The sequence below is a fragment of the Pelodiscus sinensis genome, chromosome 2 (genome assembly GCF_049634645.1).
Source record: "Pelodiscus sinensis isolate JC-2024 chromosome 2, ASM4963464v1, whole genome shotgun sequence".
In the NCBI taxonomy this organism is placed as follows: Eukaryota; Metazoa; Chordata; order Testudines; family Trionychidae; genus Pelodiscus; species Pelodiscus sinensis.
Window position 1 is genome coordinate 213,119,186 of NC_134712.1, and position 19,381 is coordinate 213,138,566.

A 19,381-nucleotide genomic window follows, 5' to 3' on the forward strand; every position below is an offset into this window, starting at 1 on the left:
TTAACACAGAAATTTGAAGGAAAAGTAGATGCACATTTGAAAATTAATTGTAGTTTAATAATGTCAACTCACAGGGCCATAGTCAAACAGGATTATGGATTCACTTCAAGACAGAGTCGATTAGGGATACTTGTGTTTATTAATCTCACTACGTCACTACTATTACAGACTTAATACTGCCAGATGGTTACTCAGCTACTGCAAAGTAATACTTCAATAAGCATAAGCAGAGCAATGCATAAAAGCGAGCAACAGGCACTTAGAAATGCTTACATCTCTTCAGTCTGCGGGAAGTGCTGTTCCTGTCACCTCACACCAGGCTGCAATGGACGTGGCACCAGCTGGGGGAATCCAGGGCACCCTCCAAGGTCTAGGTCCTTGGTGAGACTCTCAAAGCACGGGACTCCCTACACTACTTATACTACAGTTGTTTACGGGTGTGTGTGTACTGCCTCAATGCCATTCTTATCACTCTTAAGCACTGAGACCAAGGTCAAACTTGTTTACTGCTTGGTAGTTTCCCAGCTCAAGGCATGGGTTAAAGCTTACAAAGCCCAGCTGCTGTTTGCACTTGTAGGGTCCCCGGCTATGCTAAGATGGGTACAGTAGGTATGTAAACATCCATCCTGGGCCTGCTAAGCTGCAGGCCCCTCATATGAATTATGTGACAAATAGCAAATACTAAACTGGAGAGATATACTAATAAATGCATGTGGAGGTTACTTAAGCCTTTCCCTTTTTTCAGCTTTATCAGAAAGAATTACAATCTGAAATGGAAGCATGCTTTTATTTTCTACTCAGTCATGTTCACTTATCTCTTTCACTTAAGTAATATTCCTGGTTGCAATGCACTCAGTGCTCAAGCCATTTATATTCACTTATACTCTGCCAATGATTAAATACTCATGAGAATCATTCTTTAGAGTTAATATATGTCCCTGGTGAAAGTATCCTGAGACCTCACATTAATCATTAAAGTCTTTTCAGCTTTTTTATTAATCATTATAATTCTGGACAGATGTCATATCAAGTCAACAGAATTACAAAAGGTATATAAATCGGGCACCTATTAGGGATGTTAGATGTAATTTATTTTAGTAATCATGTAGCCGCAACAATTTTTAGTGATTACACGGTTACTAAAATGCTCCCTCTGGGGGTGGAACCAGCAGCCAGTGATCTTGCAGCTCCCATCCCCGCTCCATGCTGCTGGAGCAGCGCTGGGTGGCAGGTGGGGCCGGTCTGCGGCAGGAGCCGAGTTTAAGATGGCTCTCACACAGCTGCATCTGTGGGAGGTAGCAGGGGAGAGCAGACTGTTCTGCGGGGACCAGCACATGTGAAGAGCCAGCTCCTGGCTCTCCCCCCTTAGCTGCCTCTGATAGTCTGGTATTATTCAATATTTTCATTAATGGCTAGATATCAGAGCTGGGATAATGATTATGAAATCTGCAGATGACTAGAATCCTGTATGGTTTCAAAATTTGTATCCACATCCACATCTGTATCCGCAAAAATGAGATGCAGATATCTGCACTGAAATGCACAGATACCTGCAGATATAAAGTAACCGTTCATAAACTTGCAGGGTTCTAAATATTAAATTTGTATCTGTATCTGCAAAAAAGAACCATGGATATTTATGTCCAGAGGCAGATTCCTGTGGATATAAAGCAGATATCCATGGATTTGTAAGGTTCTACATATGACACCAATTGGGAGACGTTACGGACACTTTGGAGTACAAGATAAGAATTTTAAATGACCTTAACAAATTGGAGCTTTGGTCTGAATTCAACCAGATGAAATTTAATGAAGACAAGTCCAACATAGTACACTTAAGAAGAAAAAGAAATAAAATGAACAGCTACAAAATGAGGAAAAACTGGCTAGTGATAATACTGCTGATAAGGATCTGGAGATTATGGTGGACCACAAAGTTATTATGAGTTAACGATGTGAGTCATTTTTTTAAAAAAGGCTAATAATGTGGAGTGTACTAACAATGTCTTATATAAGACAAGAAGTACATGTCTCACTATACTTGGCAGCGTGAGGTCCCAACAGGAAAACTGTGTTCACTTCTGACCATCACACTTCAGGACTCTCCAAATTGTCCACATCTTGAGGAAAACAACTAAAACGATAAAAGGTTTAGAAAATCTGACCCATTAACAGGTTAAAAAATTGGGCACACTCAGTCTTGAAAAAAAGATGACCGGGAGGTGGGGGGGGGGGGGGGGGGAGATGGGATTGAAGTCTTCAGATATGTCTCTTATAAAAAGGACTGCAATAAATTATCTAGATGCACTGAAAGTAGGATAAAAAATAGCTTATACTGCAGCAAGGAATATTTAGGTTAGAGATTATGAAAAAACTAACTAGAAAGGGTAGTTAAATTCTGAAACAGGCTTCCAAGGGAGGGTATGGAATCCTCTCATTCAAAATTTTTAAGAACAGGTTAAACAAACACCTGTCAGAGATGGTCTACGTATACTTGATTCTGCCTCAGTACATGGGGTTGACTAGATGACCTTTCAATGCTCCTTCCATCTCTAAAGTTCTGTCATTTTAGGGTACGTCTACACAGCAGTGTTATTTCAGAATAACTGGTGTTATTCCACAATAACATAGTGCATGTCTACACTACAAGGGTATGTCTACACTACCCCGCTAGTGAGAACTAGCGGGGTAATGTATGCATACCGAACGTGCAAATGAAGCCCGGGATTTGAATTTCCCGGGCTTCATTTGCATAAGCCGGCCGGCGCCATTTTTAAATGCCGGCTTGTTCGAACCCCGTGCCGCGCGGCTACACGCAGCACGGGCTAGATAGTTCGGAATGGCTTGCTAGTCCGAACTATCTGTACGCCTCGTGGAACGGAATGGCTTGCTAGTCCGAACTATCTAGCCCGTGCCGCGTGTAGCCGCGCGGCACGGGGTTCGAACAAGCCGGCATTTAAAAATGGCGCTGGCCGGCTTATGCAAATGAAGCCCGGGAAATTCAAATCCCGGGCTTCATTTGCACGTTCGGTATGCATACATTACCCCGCTAGTTCTCACTAGCGGGGTAGTGTAGACATACCCCAAGTGTTTACTTCTAAATAATGTCGCGCTGGAGGACTTCTTACTTTGACTCGTGGTAACCCTCATTTCACAAGGAGTAAAAGCAAGTCAAGGAAGGAGTGTTCTTCCTTCGACTTCCTGCTACGTAGACAGCGCCAAATGCCAAATTAAGCTATTTCGACTTCAGCTGCACAATTAACGTAGCTGAAGTTGTGTAGTTTAATTCGACTCTAGTCCTGCTCTGTAGACATACCCTTTATGATTTTGCCTACCCCTGCCATTTTTATTGGGTGTCTTCCTCTATTACCTTCTCTAAAGGTTATGTAAGCTTCTCTGATTTGTTAAAAACAGCCGTATTTCACATAAAAACTGACTGCATTTCATTTGTCAAGGAATACAGAATAATTTGGACTGATTAGTGCCAAATGAATGTAAGTAATCTTTCAAAACTATTTCTGGATTCAAAACCTATAATGTTACTTCTAACAGTATTCACGTTATTGCATTAGACAGTTTAATGTGCTCCTGACATAATGAATTTTCAAGGTGGTCATGCATTATTAGAAACATAATCCACTTTGATTGAATAAATCCATATAAATAGCACAAAGCATGTGGAGAACCATGCTGGTCCACTCACTGACTAGTAACCATAGTGCTTCTAGCTTATTTGGCAAGAACAAAATAAAAAAATGACAAACAATGAACTAAGAACAAAAACTTAAGCCTTCCAGATCTTTACATGGAGATGTTTCAACTTCCAGAGAGTGAGCAAGCTTAAAGAGAAGACAGCAGTGTTGATTAGGTCCAAAAATAAATGCATTTTCACAAGGCAGATAAGTAAAAAGAACAGCAGAATTTCTTTGAACTAGACTCAGGGAAACAAAATAAATGTGATGGGAACATCTCTCAAAGCTACACTGCTGCAGAGCTAATCAATAGAAAAGAAGGACGGGTAGCAGTTAAGACAAAACACGTCCCCAGAACAAAAACTTGTCAAGAAAGTTAACTGAATGATAGTTAAAAGGACATTGGCTTGCAATATGCTACACAGGGCAAAGAAAAAGTGAAGAGAAAATAATGCTTTTTTACATTAGTGTGCAATCAAGACCTGACTTCTGAACAAAACAGAGTCAATTACACATATAAAACAGGGGTTCTCAAATTGAGGGTCAGGAGTTGGGACACAACAGGGTGTCACAAAGTTACTACATAAGGGGTTGTGAGTGGTCAGTGTCCATCCCAAAACCCACTTTGCCCCCAGCATTTATAATGGTGTAAAAATATAAATTAAAAACACTTTTCTATATAAGAAAAGTTGCGCTCAGAGTTTTGCTACATGAAAGGAGTCACGTGTCCAGGACCGAGAACCACTGATTTAAAAAAAGTAGATAATATACATTATAACAGATTCAGTGCAAAACAAACACATTAGCATTCTATATACAAGCTTCTCTGAAGGTTTAATAAATGTGGCTTTTTAATAGGGGGAAAACCCACTCCAACACAGAACATTAACTCAAGAAATTTTGAAAACAAATTTCTCAAGTATTAATCTCTTCATCTGCAGGGCTCAACAAATTATACAATCTACTCACCCGTGGCGAGTAGATTATTACCCAGAAGAGCCGGGTTCGGGTGATCTGCGCATGTGCAGATCACCGGACAGCGTGGCTGGCGAGCGGGACTCGCCGCAGTTCGGCGAGCCCTGCTCATCTGGGACTCCAGCAGTCACTATTTAAGAATGATTTTTAAAATCTGCAAGTGTCATCCCAGCATCCTAAAACTATCAATTTGGTATAAGTTTTTGTTATACAAACAAAAGTTCCTGAAGAGTTTCTGAATTTAACTGCAGAACATGCATCAGAGTCAAATGGGTTTATCAGAAAGGTTTTCAGAATAACACAACAGTAAATCTACTCAAAAATAAGATTGAACGTTTAATTTGAAAATGTTTAAATTGACTACACAGCTGGTGGCCGATTAGCTACTGTTATGTTAAAAGCTTTCTGATTTGATATTGTGGTGAATACACAGAGTCCTAGTTCTATTAAATACAGGCACATAAAGCTGATATTTTTGGCCTCAGCCTATCTACAACATGGCAAAATTGACAATTCAGGGATGTTAAAAGTTGGTTAAAAAGAACCACATCTCCTCTGAAAAACTCAGTGGCTATACGCTACGGGCTCTGCAGTACAACACTAAGCTTAGCTTTATACTGCAGACGCCACAATAAAGATTCCCCGAGTGCCGGGCCACTAGGCCCTGTTAGCCCAGCTCCCAGGGAGAAGTCTTTCCTAATGCAGAAAAGCCACCTCCCCAGGATTAGAGTGAGCAGCCCTTGCCCATCCCACTCCCGGGAGGAGGCTTCAGTGCCCTGCCATTGCAAATCCACCTCCCCAGGATCCAGCTGAGTTTAAGTGACACCATTAACTGATAAGCATCAGCTTATCGGTTAAACAGTTAGTCAATTACAAACATCCCTAATACAAGTGCTGAATGTGGTGGGTTGCTTTTTATGCAGAGGTGGGAATGCAATAGAGTTTGTATTATATTCCAACCTGAAAGTTTTAGTTAGTCTTACTGCTCTGAAGGTAATGCAACAAACAATTACATTTAAACCTAACTGGGCCTAGCCAAAGAACTGCCTCCACCAATGGGCAATAGGGATGTTAAAGACTAGTCGACTATCCGATAAGCATTTGCTTATTGGATAGTCTTTTGACTAGTCGATATCTCACCCCCCTTGCTGCTTCTATGAGATAGAGGCAGCAAAGCGGGAGAGAGAGGTACTTCAAAGTGGAAGTCCCTATGACTTCTCTACTCCAAGTCTTCTGGATTAGAGTGGAGGCAGTGAGACTTATTGGATAAGCCCTTCCTCTGCTGTGAAAGGGCTTTGAAAAGCAGTTTCCCAGGACCACATCTCTTAGGGTCTGTACACCTCTTTACTAATATATTTTTGTCCTGAAATCAACATGTTAGTGTCCTATTAAATTTTAAAAAATGAAATGCAGATGTGTCTACTTGTTGAAACTAAGCAATTCCAGAACATTTCTAAGAAATTAAAGAGCAACACAGCAATCAGCAAAAGAATTTTAATCTTTTTGCTACTACCCTTTGATTTAATAGCATGACGGAAGGAGTAAGTCTGAAGTTTGACTTAGCCATTTGGTCAAATGTGAAAATATTTGAATATTTGAGGGCTCAGTCTCTGATGCACAAATTACTTTCAGTACCTTCAATCTAGACACACAATTTCACGTTTCATGTCAAAGTCTGGCTGAACTGTAGTAAGCCTGAGCTCACCCATTTTCCACTTCTTCTTCAAATAGTAATGAAATCGCTCAGAGTTTAATGGCACGATCACAAATGAAACAAGTTTAAAAGTATACTGAAAGCAGAATTTAAAACAATCAATTTTTCTAGAAAAATATTTTTGAGAAAGTTCCTATATAGATGCTATGTATACATTTTTCAAGGAAAGGATATTATATATAAAAAAAGAATTAAAGTAAAGCTACCCCAAAAGGCCACTGGACAATCAAGATGTTAAACAGGCACTCAAGGATGACAAAGCCATTAGAGAGGAAATAAATGAATTCTTTGCATTAGTCTTTACAGCTGAGGACATGAGGGAGATTCCCAAACCTGAGCAATTCTTTTTAGATGACAAATCTGAGGAGCTGTCCCAGATCAAGACATCATTAGAGATGGTTTCAGAATAAACGTATAAACTAAACAGTAATAAGTCACAAGGACCAAATGGCATCCACCCAAGAGTTCTGAAGGGACTCAAATGTGAAACTGCAGAATTACTAACGATGGTTTGTAATCTATCCTTTAAATCAGCGTCTGTTCCCAATGACTGAAGGATAGCTAATGTGATGACAATTTTTTTAAAAGGGCTCTAGAGATGATCCTGGCAATTACAGGAGAATAAGTCTAACTTCAGTATGGGACTCACTGCTTGAAACTGAAGTAAAGAACAGAACTGTAAGACACATGGATGAACATAATTTGTTGGGGAAAGAGTCAATGTTTTTTGGAAAGAGAAATCATGCCTCACCAATCTACTACAGTTCTTTGAAGTCAGTAAGTATGTGGGACAAGGGGGATGCAGTGAATATAGTATACTTAGATTTCCAGAAAGCCTTTGACAAGATCTCTCACCAAAGGCTCTTAAGGAGGGGAAGGGGCAGGTAGCACCGCTGAGACGGAGCTGGGGGCGGGCGAGGGGAGGGAAATGGCTTTTAAGCTGGCTCCCCCCAGCACTGGCTCCTGTTCCTCCCTACCTTGCCTAGGCTTATCAGGTAGTCAACTACTTGCTTACATCCTTAGGAAAAAAAAAGTGTCTGTCTCTCTCTCTCCTCCTCCTCCCTCCCCCCCCCTTCCCAGAGGATGTTGTAAAGGCCAAAACGTAAGAGTTTTAAAAAAGAACTAGATAAATTCATGGAGAACAGGTCCATCAATGACTATTATCCAGGACTGGCATGGATGGTATCCGTAGCATCTGTTTGTCAGGACTGCGAATGGGTGAGAGGATTGTATAGCTTGATTACCTGTTCTGTTCATTCCCTGTTGAGCACATAGCATTGGTCACTGTTGGAAGATAGGATTCTAGATCATATGGACTTTTGGTCTGACCCAGTATGGTCATTGTAATATTTTTTGAAATTTTTCTAATTAGTTTTCTGTTTTGGAAACTTAATAAAATTCTACATCATATGTTTAAGACATTTTAATTTCTTCCAGTGTGAGAGATATACAGACACATAGAACCAATATACTTTTGTGGGCACAGCCCACTTCTTCAGATGACTGGTCATCTGAACTCCGGTCATCTGAAGAAGTGGGCTGTGCCCTCGAAAGCTCATGATACCATCTACATGCTTTGTTAGCCTATAAAGTGCTACCAGACCATTTATTGTTTTTTAAATTTATCCTTTTAATTTCAGTGGGTGCAACATCAAGGTCTGACAGCAGCAGCAGTAGGTCTACAATTTCTATCTTTTGTAACACTCATGTAGGTTTGAGTATATGATCACGCTTTGGAATCTCACAGTACCAAGTATCATCTTAATCTAAACCCACAAAGAATATTGATAGACTGGTCTCTCTAACTCCATGCAATTTTATTAAGTGATTGTAATACTTAATTGTAATGCTGAAATTAAAATAATTTTAATATCTATAATATACACACACAAAAACAGAATCATAAATGAGACACATTAAAGGTTACATGCAGTGATAAAAGTATGCAAGAACTATATAAGACAACTATGTTACCCACGTACAGTGCAGAGGTCTTTGTACTGTAGCTTCTGAAATTTGGTGTCCGAGTTTCCTGCACACAACTCTACGTACCCAAGAACCACTTGAAACACTGTATTGTGAATGGCTTGAGTGAAGTGCATATGTAGTTGGTCCATCGCTGTCTGAAAAAAAAAAAGAAAAGCAGAAGAGCATCAGTTTGATTGTTTGAATCTATCTGGCTTTCTACCAGAACTTTACATCCTCTTCACAGTGACTGATTTACAGGATACATTCATCCACCTTGTGTGACCAACATTTCCTTTGTTCCTAGATTTATAACCTAACATTTGGCGCTGTTAAAAACAGGTGTCATTCAAATGAGCCCACACTGCCATGTAGTCTCCATGGGTCTATATAATTTTAAATCCCTATCATTATGTGTTACTTTAGTTTGAATTTCCAATTTTTACCAGCAATTATACATTTTCTTCCAGATCATTACCAAAGATGGTAAATAGCACTGGTCTGAGTACAGATCACTGTAGGATTCCATAGGAAAAAAACCATTTGATTATTAGTCCTGATTTACAATTTTTTTTCCAAGATTTATCAGCTAACCTATTTTTAATCTACTTAGCATGAATTACACTGATTTTGCAGAATACCATTTTTTTTTCTTACCAGATCATGCAGGACTAAGCCAAATGCCTTATAGAAGGCTAAATATAGTACACTAACAGTGTTATATTTACAAATTGTGATCTCATAAAATATATCTAGTTTGACAAGACAATATCGTCCATGTGGTTGCATTGAGTGGCATTAAATATGGTAACTACTTTAATATTTACTAATTGCATCCCTATCCGATTTTCCATGATTCTGCCTTGGATATAAATCAGGCTAACTGCCCTATAGTTTCCTGTGTCTTCCCAGTCTACTTTTTTAAAATACTGGTAATATGTTATTTTTTCCATTACTCTGGAACTTTATTAATGATTTAGAGACCTCCTTAGCTATTAGTTTAATACTTTAAAGTGAAAGTTATCTGGTTCTGCAGAATTAAAAGTATTTAACTTATGAGTTGCCTTTTATCTTCCACCCCATCTACTGAAAGAAGAGAGTAAGATACAAGTATCATTCTGCTTCTTTCCAAGCAGAAAAGAAAAGCAAATAATCAATTAGATCATTTCCCACCAAACCTAGCTTGAATTCGATCATCTAAATAGAATGAAAAAATGAAGCCCCTCTGGTACTAAAGTATACAAAATAAATAGCAATTAAAATAGGAAGACTTCACTTTGTGTCCTATGTATACTGAAATGTTTTTCAGGACAAGTCTAGAACTGAAATCTTTAAAATAAAAATACAGTCAATACTGCAGTATCAGTAATGTCAGTTAAGAAACAAAGAACCTGTTTTGTAATGTATGTAGGTTCTAAAATATTATTTGTTGTTTCATTCTGCTAATCAGAAAACTCTCACAAGGTAGTCACAATCATTAAAACGTTTTAAATTATTTATGCGTGTGATTAATTTGCTTACTGACATTTCCCAACATTATACATGACACTTTGGAAGCACAGATGGATTATATTTACTTTTATGTCTAGCATTTAATAAATGAGTTAATTGTTCCAAATACATTAAAAATGTACAGAACACAACTAGCATAGAAAAGTTTAATTAATATTGTTTTCTGTCACAATGGCTTACATTTGAGTATTTTAATACTTTTGTAACATGCTTTAAGTTAATAAATAAGATTACAACCACAGTGCCAAAAACAATTGATGTACACTTAAAAATTACACTGTTGCCATGAAAAAACAACACTGAAAAGAGCTACTTTCCACAGATGAAGGAACCATTAAAAAAATTACCATTCTAGGGTCAACATGTTTCCAATTAAATCACCAAATTTATGACCAGAAGAACCTGGGTTAAGTCCTTACCTCATCATCAGCACCCTAAGTTAAGAGTATAAGCTAGCCCCTTCCTTCGGTTGCTTTATTGATAACCCACAGACACCAACACCACAGTTCAAACCTCAACTTAACCCTCCTCAAGCTTATTCATTACAGCCAGTCCCCGAGTTACGAATGCATCGACTTACGACCGTTCGTACTTATGACCAACCTCCCATTAAGCCCATTACGGCTGGTCCCTGAGTTATGAACGAGCGATCCACACTTACGAACAGCATGGCCACATTTAAAAGCATGTATTCCGACTTACGAACAAACTGAGTTACAAACAAGTGTTTGGAACGTAACCCATTTGCAAATCGGGGACTACCTGTACTAAGGTTTCTCTCCAAAATATCCTCAGCCCCAGCTCCTAGCTTCCACAAGCTCTAAAAATTCACTCCTGCCTCTAGTATTCCGATTGCCATCACTCTCCAACTACCCTTTACCTTAATGCAACATGACTTAAGAAAATGAGCACTGCATTCCTGCGTAAGGTCTTAGAACGACAAGACAATTACATAAATGGGGTTTAAACTCAGTTGCAACTTCCAGTATTGAATTAATAAAACAGTTCCATATTGACTACAAACGACATTTTGCATTAGCAAGCAACCTATTGTAACAAACAGAAGCATTACTAAAGTCTTTATAAACACATACTGTTAATAAGTACAATTCCGAGGTAGTCCTTGCCAACTTTATATCATGACAGCACTATACTTCATATTTTACCTCCCCCGCAAAAAATACTAACCTGTGTCTTTCCAAGAAGTCTGTAAGCTTGCTGAACTTTGGTATAATGATTGATATCAAAATTCTTGCATATTTTGGAGAGAGCAACATCTAATTGTTCCTAGTGTAATTAAAAAAGGAAACATTAAATATTAAACAAAAGGAATCAAAAGAGTTAGTTTATTATAATATGAAGTTCCAGTCCATATTTCTTACAGGGGCTGGTAAGACGACCTATGAAGTTAGCAAAACTTCCCATTGTAAGTCCCTGTTTTTAACGCTGGTAAACTTCACTATATTAGATTCTCATTTTCTAGCCCGGGTAACTGCCTCGGGCTGAATTATTTGGCAGTATTTCAGTCAAAAATAGCTTAGGCATTTCCAAGAACCAGGCTAGTGAAAAAATGTGTTGTCTAGTTCATATTAAAAAGATTCTGGAAACTTCTTTGAACAGCTCTACTGCCCAATACTGTGGAACAAGGATTTATAATTTGGTACGGGCAGGCAGGGGTCTTCATGTCAGGCATGTGCCTTTTGCCATTCCCATGAAAATCCATGCAAATTTGGAAAAGTTATAAGCCTTAAAAATGCAATTTGCACATGCTCAATAGAAACATGATATAGCTTTCACAGTTGAAAATGCCAAAGATTCCATCCACATTGAGCATGCTCCAGGCCTGGGACCATGCAGGACTTCATCTGAAATTGCAGTGAGGAAGCAGAACATAAAGATGTTTCTCCTGTGCTCTCAGTGATCCTCATTTCTGATGCCCAGAGCACCTTCAGAAATGAAGATGCCGGATTTAAATGCAGAAGGAACAAGAACTGGACATCAGGTGCAGGAGGGAATAAATAGAGACAAAGGATCTAGGGGCATGCAACTTGGAATGGAGATTTTCAAGCTGGTGAAGAGGGAAGGAAACTGTGACAGAGTTGGGATGGAGGAATACAGAGACAAAAAGCAAAAGATAAGAGACTGGAATGAACTGGGCAAATAAGATTGGGACCATGACTGAGAGAATGGGGGACATGATTCATAGATACTGTATGTTGAATGTTAGAATGGACTAATCTGACCTCGAAGCAGACAGAACCAGAATAAACTAAATAAAACAGTTTCAGCTACTACAACTTCCTCAATTCTCCCAATCCATTTTTTTGTATTTAAACCACTTCCCTTTTTTTTTTTTTTAATATAATATTTTCCCTTCTCTGTTTCTGTGTGAAAGACCCACACAAAACAGGAGCATGAGAGAGTGTGTCAAACTGACAAAGCATATAAGGCTGTCAAATGCACAATGTAATTTAACTAAAATAAAGTTTTCCCCTTGTCCTGCAGATAGAGTCATCTTAAGTATTACTTGGGTAACAAAAAATAAATATTCAGAAAAATACAATTTTGAACTTGACATTGTTCTTTGAAGTAGCAGACTAACAAAATGCATGGGAAGAAACAGAAGCGCTCAACAGCTGAAAGGTGTCACTACTAAATTACTAAAGATTAAGCAGATGAACAAAAGTCTCAAATAATTAATATAAACACTCCATGAAGCGTTGTCTCTCCTTCTGTTTAATATTAGCCATATGTACGCCATTAGTTAATTTTAATGTTTCTTTAAAGTGGGACAGAAGGGAGATCTGGACATCTGGTCAGACCACAGGCAGAAGGTACTGTCTCCAAAACAGAGGTGAAGGGAAGAAAGATTACACTAGCACCGATACAGGTCAGAATGGAGAGAAGGAGAGAATGTTGCTGTCAGAACCGAAAACGGGAGGCACCACCGCAAAATGACTGTGCTAACTTCCCCCTCTCCTCAGGCTTGCTGTGTCTTAGCAGTTGACTAACGGAGAGAAGGAAGAGCTATTGCCTTCTCCAAAAAAACAATTTAAAAACTTCTCCATAAACCGCAGATGCCTTTTGCCCCTTCAGCTGTCTCGCCCTCACTCCCTGTAGTAATAGAAAACAAGGATACTGTGGGTGTGACCAATTGACAGTTGGGGGGGGGGGGGGAAGAGAAGGGGAAAGATGAGGAGAGAATTTGCTTTCATTGGGCTAAACTGGCATGTAGCCTTTTCAGCAAATTAATTCAAAATCTATACTGTTGAATTAACACAAGATGAAAAGTTAGTTACAAATAAGACCTTAGCTGTAAAGGTCTGGTGGGTTTTTGACCTTTCTCTCAGCACTGTGGAAGCACTGATAAGGTAGACACCTAGGATTTGCAAATCTAATATGAAGAGATAAATCAGAAACGTGTCACTAGTGCAACTGTCCAGTGCAGATACAAGCTAAAAGGGCCAGGTACCCCAAGTAAATGAGAAACAGATTTCACCAGTAGACCTTGCACCAATATAGAGGAAGAGAAGCCTGACATCTTTGCAGACAAAGGTCCCTGTTTGTACTCTTCTCTGCTAAGTTGACTCAGAAGACTCAGACGTGAGCTCCTGGACATGAAGAAGGATAGGCCAAGAAGTCTGTCTCAAGTTACTGGTTATATGGTGAGAGCTTTGTAACCCCACACTGGACCCGTTAAATAGCTGGTATGTGAGATAGATATGCATCCACCCTCCCTACCCCATGCTAAGAAAATAAAATTGCAGCCTGCCAGTTAAAATCCATTCATGTGTCTATCATTCATTCACCTGGGAATAGAGAACAATCAAGAGATTGAGTGTTAATCATGAGCTACCCGTGAATTGCTGCTTCTTCAGCAGAATTTACCACAAGGGAAGATTTACTTTACAAAGCAGTAAGGGAGAATGTAGAGGTGCATGTAGCCTTCGCAGCAAATTAATTGAAAATCTGTAAATTTGGATTAACACAAGATGAAAAGTTAGTTGCTAATAAGAATCTTGTTAAGTAGGAATAAAAACAGTGAGTCAACGAAAGAAAAGTGGGAATGTGAAATCCGAGTGAAAATGACAACAAAAAATATACCTAGTCTGTGTTAAAAGGGAAAAATAAAAGCAACCCTAATCCAACACGTTTTTTAACCATTCCTATATAAAATGAGGCCATAAAGGGTAAAGTTATGACTAGAAGAAAATAAAAGGTAAATGTAGTAGAGGTTTTAATTAGCTGGATGTAAAAAATTTAAAAAAAAGACAGAGGAAAACTTTAAAAAAGTACATCTTCCTCTAATATGCAAACAAATCTGACTTTCTGCAAAAATATATAGAATGCTATATCTCAAATAAACTGACTTCCTTTTTGACTGGTTTAAAATAAATGCTGGCATAAACTTTAATTAAATATAGGAGAGCTATCTAACTAGGCACACAACTTCATACGAATTGTGTTGTATAAAGCATTCCAAAGAGACAATACTGTAAAGTAATTATGTTCAATAACTACTACTCCAAAATATTTTAATTAGGAAATGTAAAACATAAAAATGTAAACAAATATTTAATTTATAAAAATCCAAAGGCAAAATTCTTACCTCTATTTGTTCCAAAGTGTCTTGTAGTTTTGAATTCAATTCACTAGAAAGAAAATGAAATCCTGTAATACATTGTGTTTAAAATCAAAGTAGTAATTCACAATAGCATTTTACACCAAGAACACTGTCTTTAAAAGTATACATTTGTGTTAATATCATGCCACTCTTGCATCCATACTCTACATCTAAAACTATTCATCCGGTGCTAAAGACAGTGTTAAGCTTAGTCCAGTTACATTAGGAACAGCACAGTTATGATGGAAGAAACACTCCACTGGCTTATCCAGAGACATCAGTTAGAATTTGCACTGGCAATCAAAAATAATGCAATTATTGTAGTACATTTATATTGCAATAGTGTCCAGAGGTTCCATTCAGGATGCGGACTCCTTTATCCCAGGTATGGAGAACGAACGCACACACGCACACACACTGACTTCAGGAGATTATGTGCTAAAAGTGCTGAATCTGGCAATCTGATCTGCAAAAATGAACCCCTACACCTAACACAGAGTCCCAATGAAGTCACTGGGCACAGAAGTTCCCCAGCATAGATCAGACTGCAGAATCAGGGCCTAAAGATGCTGATATATAAAGGTTAGTTTTGGAAGAGAAAGTAATTCAGCTACAGGTAGTCCCCGAATTACGCGGATCCGACTTACGTAGTGCGCCTCCCCCCCCAGCAGACCAGGGAGACATGGAGCAAAGCCCCGGGCCTGTGGTAGACCAGGTGGGGCGCTGCCGGTTGGTCCCGCAGCACTGCTCCTTGGCGCTACTGGACCAACCCGGCAGCACCCCAGCTGCTCTGCCCCAGGAGTCCTGGGGCAGAGCAGCTGGGGTGCTGCCGGGTTGGTCCAGTAGCGCCGAGGAGCGGTGGCACTACCGGACCAACCCAGCAGCACCCCAGCTGCTCTGCCCCAGGCGTCCCCAAGTCAGCCGCTGCTGAAACTGACCAGCGGCTGACTATAGGAAGCCCCTGCCCCGGGCTTCCTGGAATCAGCCGCTGATCAGTTTCAGCAGCAGCTGACTTGGGGATGCCTGGGGTTCTTAAGTTGAATCTGTATGTAAGTTGGAACTGGAGTTCAGATTCAGCCGCTGTTGAAACTGATCAGTTTCAGCAGTGGCTGAATCTGGACGCCAGTTCCGACTTACATACAGATTCAACTTAAGAACAAACCTACAGCCCCTATCTTGTACGTAACCCGGGGACTGCCTGTATTCCCATCTATTTCCTATATGTGACATTTACAACATACAAGTTGTTAACTATTTAAAAGAACTAACAGTATTTAACAAAATACACCTTTGACAAGACTAAGAATGAAAATTTAAAGCTAAAAGTGTAAAATTTATGTCTGATTTAAAAATATCACAAAGACAAAATAGTTCTAAAAAAAAAAGAGAATTATGTTGAAAGCCTTGATTAAGGGCAGGGTTTCTTATGACATATGCAAATGAATATCTTGTTACAATAAAGAAAAACATTATTCTCCACATGGTCTCTAGATTGAGAGGATTTGTACAGCAATAGGAAGTGCATCCATTTAAACACTGTGTGTCTTGCAAACAGTTTGAACTAAGCTGGTGAGCAATCTCCTCCTGAATATGGACAAGCATCCATTCTTATCCCATGAATGGCCAAAGTAGAATAGCTGTACTTCAGCCAGATTCATAAAAGCTTGTTTAATGGGATTTTCCACGAAGACACCTATCTGAATATAGAAAAGCCACACATTTATATTTGTAGGCTTGTCACTGCCAATATTCCCTCTAAACTGCATGGATGGTAGCACAGTGATAGGGATGTAGCCCTGTTAGTTTGGTGTAGCTGAAACAAAAAACAGGACTATGTAGCACTTTAAAGACTAACAAGATGGTTATTAGATGATGAGCTTTCATGGGCCAGACCCACTTCCTCAGATCAGATAGTGGAAGAAAATTGTCACAACCATATATACCAAAGGATACAATTAAAAAAATGAATACATATGAAAAGGACAAATCAAATTTCAGAACAGAAGGGGAATTGGGTGGGGGGGGGGTAAATGTCTGTGAGCTAATGATATTAGAGATGATAATTGGGAAAGCTAATATCATTAGCTCACAAACATTTACCTCCTGCTCCCATCCCTCTTCTGTTCTGAAATTTGATTTGTCCTTTTCATATGTGTTAATTTTTTTAATTGTATCCTTTGGTATATATGGTTGTGACAATTTTCTTCCGCTATTTGATCTGTGGAAGTGGGTCTGGCCCACGAAAGTTCATCTCCTAATAAACCATCTTGTTAGTCTTTAAAGTGCTACATAGTCCTGTTTTTTATTTCAGCTTCACAGGTGATTAATCAGCTCCTCCCAGTCAGAGGCTCAAGGCTCTGTGCACAGAGCTGACTGACTGGGCAGGGCTGATTAATCACCTGTGAAGCTAAGCTGCCCTGCAGCTTAGAGGGAATACTGGTCACGGCCAATGCAATATTCCATCTAGAAAGGTCTACAAGCTGCAATGAATATAGACAACAGAAAAAAGAGACACACATGCACAGATAGACATCTTAGCAGCATCAAGTACTTTGTCTCTTAAGCAGAAGAGAAAGGGAATAGAATACCTTTCAGCCTTTCCAGCATTTCATAATTTATTTGTATAACACCAGATAATACCAAAGGCAAAATACCAATGTTGCATGGTTTTTGTAAACTGGTTTAGTTACTTTTATGCAGAGCTCAGAAGCCTTTGAGGGCAAAATTCTCAAGTGGTGATCCTATAACTTCTTGAGAAATATGAACAGGAGTGTTAATGCTTTGAACCTATAAAGTGATAACTCCCCAGGGCACTGTCAGCTGCCAGATGGAGAAAGCTGTTGTAGATTATATTCAATAAATGATCTACCGTAATACAGTAAATGTACAGAAAACCAACTGAGAATAAAAATACCATAAGAGACCTAAGAATCTGTCAAAATTCTTCCTCTATGGCAGGGCTACTCAACTTTGGAAGCCCTGGGGGCCACAATGATACTCACAGCTCATGCCAAGGGCTGCAACTTAAGTGTGGTTGCATATACATGCAAATATATGCAAATAGCTTATTTTACACTGACGGGCATGAATACAAAAATTAAGGCAAGACTACACAACGCGCAGGGCCCCATTTAAGTCAGTTCTTCTGATATTAATAAAATGCAATATTTACCCGATTTCCACCCGTATGGCAGCACTTTCAATAAGCAATGACAGTCCAGGAATTTAACTACTAAAACGCATATCAACAGAAGACCATTATATTGACTATTTTTTTGTTTTGGCTTTGTAACAGTCCAGAATTTAACTACTAAAACACATATCAACCCAAACTGCACTTCGGGCCAAAAACCAACACAGGGCCATGTGTTGTGTAGCCCTGCTCTACAGTATGCTTGCAAGATGCCTAAATAGGGAGGGGAGATAAACAAGAAGGCTGCGTCTAGACTGGCAAGTTTTTCCGCAAAAGCAACTGCTTTTGCGGAAAAACTTGCCAGCTGTTTACACTAGCCGCTTGAATTTGCGCAAGAACATTGACAATCTAATGTAAGATGGTCATTGTTCTTCCATAAATACTATGCTGCTCCCGTTCGGGAAAAAGCCCTCTTACGCAAATGTATTTGCGCAAGAGGGCAAGTGCAGGCAGCTAAAAACTGTTTTGCGCAAAAAAGCCCCACTGGCGAAAATGGCAATCGGGGCTTTCTTGCGCAAAACTGCGTCTAGATTGGCACGGATGCTTTTCCGCAAAAAGTGCTTTCGTGCAAAAGCGTCCGTGCCAATCTAGACGCTCTTTTCCGCAAATGCTTTTAACTGAAAAAATTTTCTGTTAAAAGCATTTGCAGAAAATCATGCCAGTCTAGAGGTAGCCTAACAGTTTTCCATCTATCCTGGTGTTTCTTCCTTGGGTATAGATATGCACAGCTTGTTCCTTGTCCACAGGAAGTAAGTAATAGAGTATTTTGAAACATGGACTTAGAGGGCAGGACAGAAAAACGACTACACCGGTATTTTGTTTCTACTCTTCCGAATAAACACAAGCAGAACAAACCTACTTGTTTTCTGTTAAACTTAGAGAGAGGATGGAGGCTTCTTACCTAACTGATCTGACCAACTTCAGCCTTCAACAACCTTTTGTTAATTTCAACACAGTGGACCAAAGGCACGGTTTCTCAATATTTTTTTTGAAGTACCCCCTTTAAAAAAAAAAGTATAAGTACCCCCAGAGCCAGGCACCGCCAGCCCCACAGCTCTAACCCAATGCTCCTGCCCCCCAGAGCCAGGCACCGGACGTAAGGTAACCCTACCTTTGAAGTGCCTGCTCCAGGCACCTGGCCCTGCCTCAGCAGCCTGTCTGCAGGGAGCAAGTGGCCCACCAGCACCAAGCTCACCACATGGGGCTGCGCTCCCATCCCAGCCTGGTGCCCCCTAGCATGCCACCTGAGGGCAACTGCCTCCCCACGCCACCTATGGGGGGGAGGTTCCTTTGGAGCAAAGCTTATTGTGTCGCTTCACCGCCTTTTAGCTCCTCTCTGCAGCACGCCATGGGGAAGGAGCAATGGGGTCCGCTTTGCAGGGCAAAATCCTGGACATTTTTTGCCAAATTTCACCTGTGTTGACGAACCCCCCTAGACTTCTCTCACATACTCCTAAGGGAAATACAGGACTATGTAGCACTTTAAAGACTAACAAGATGGTTTATTAGATGATGAGCTTTCGTGGACCAGACCCACTTCCTCAGATCAAATAGTGGAAGAAAATAGTCACAACCATATATACCAAAGGATACAATTAAAAAAATGAACACATATGAAATTCAGAATAAATTTCAGAACAGAAGGGGGATACCTCTAATACCATTAGCTCACAGACATTTACCTCCCGCCCTCCCCCCGCATCCGC

At 39.7% G+C, this 19,381-nt stretch overlaps 1 protein-coding gene across 5 annotated transcripts in view; it reads right to left on the reverse strand.

The window, feature by feature from the left end:
- Nucleotides 1-19,381, reverse strand: part of VPS50 (VPS50 subunit of EARP/GARPII complex) — a 174,964-nt gene that overhangs the window by 103,593 nt on the left and 51,990 nt on the right. For all 5 annotated transcript variants that reach the window (XR_012902050.1, XM_075922362.1, XM_006114479.4 and 2 more), the window contains 3 exons: nt 14,468-14,510; nt 11,047-11,145; nt 8,364-8,504 (listed from right to left, as the gene is read on the reverse strand). Coding sequence is in view for 4 of the 5 variants with exons in the window: in XM_075922362.1 (XP_075778477.1) it covers nt 8,364-8,504; nt 11,047-11,145; nt 14,468-14,510 (283 nt within the window). In the remaining variant the exon portion in view is untranslated. The remainder of the gene's footprint in view (nt 1-8,363; nt 8,505-11,046; nt 11,146-14,467; nt 14,511-19,381) is intronic.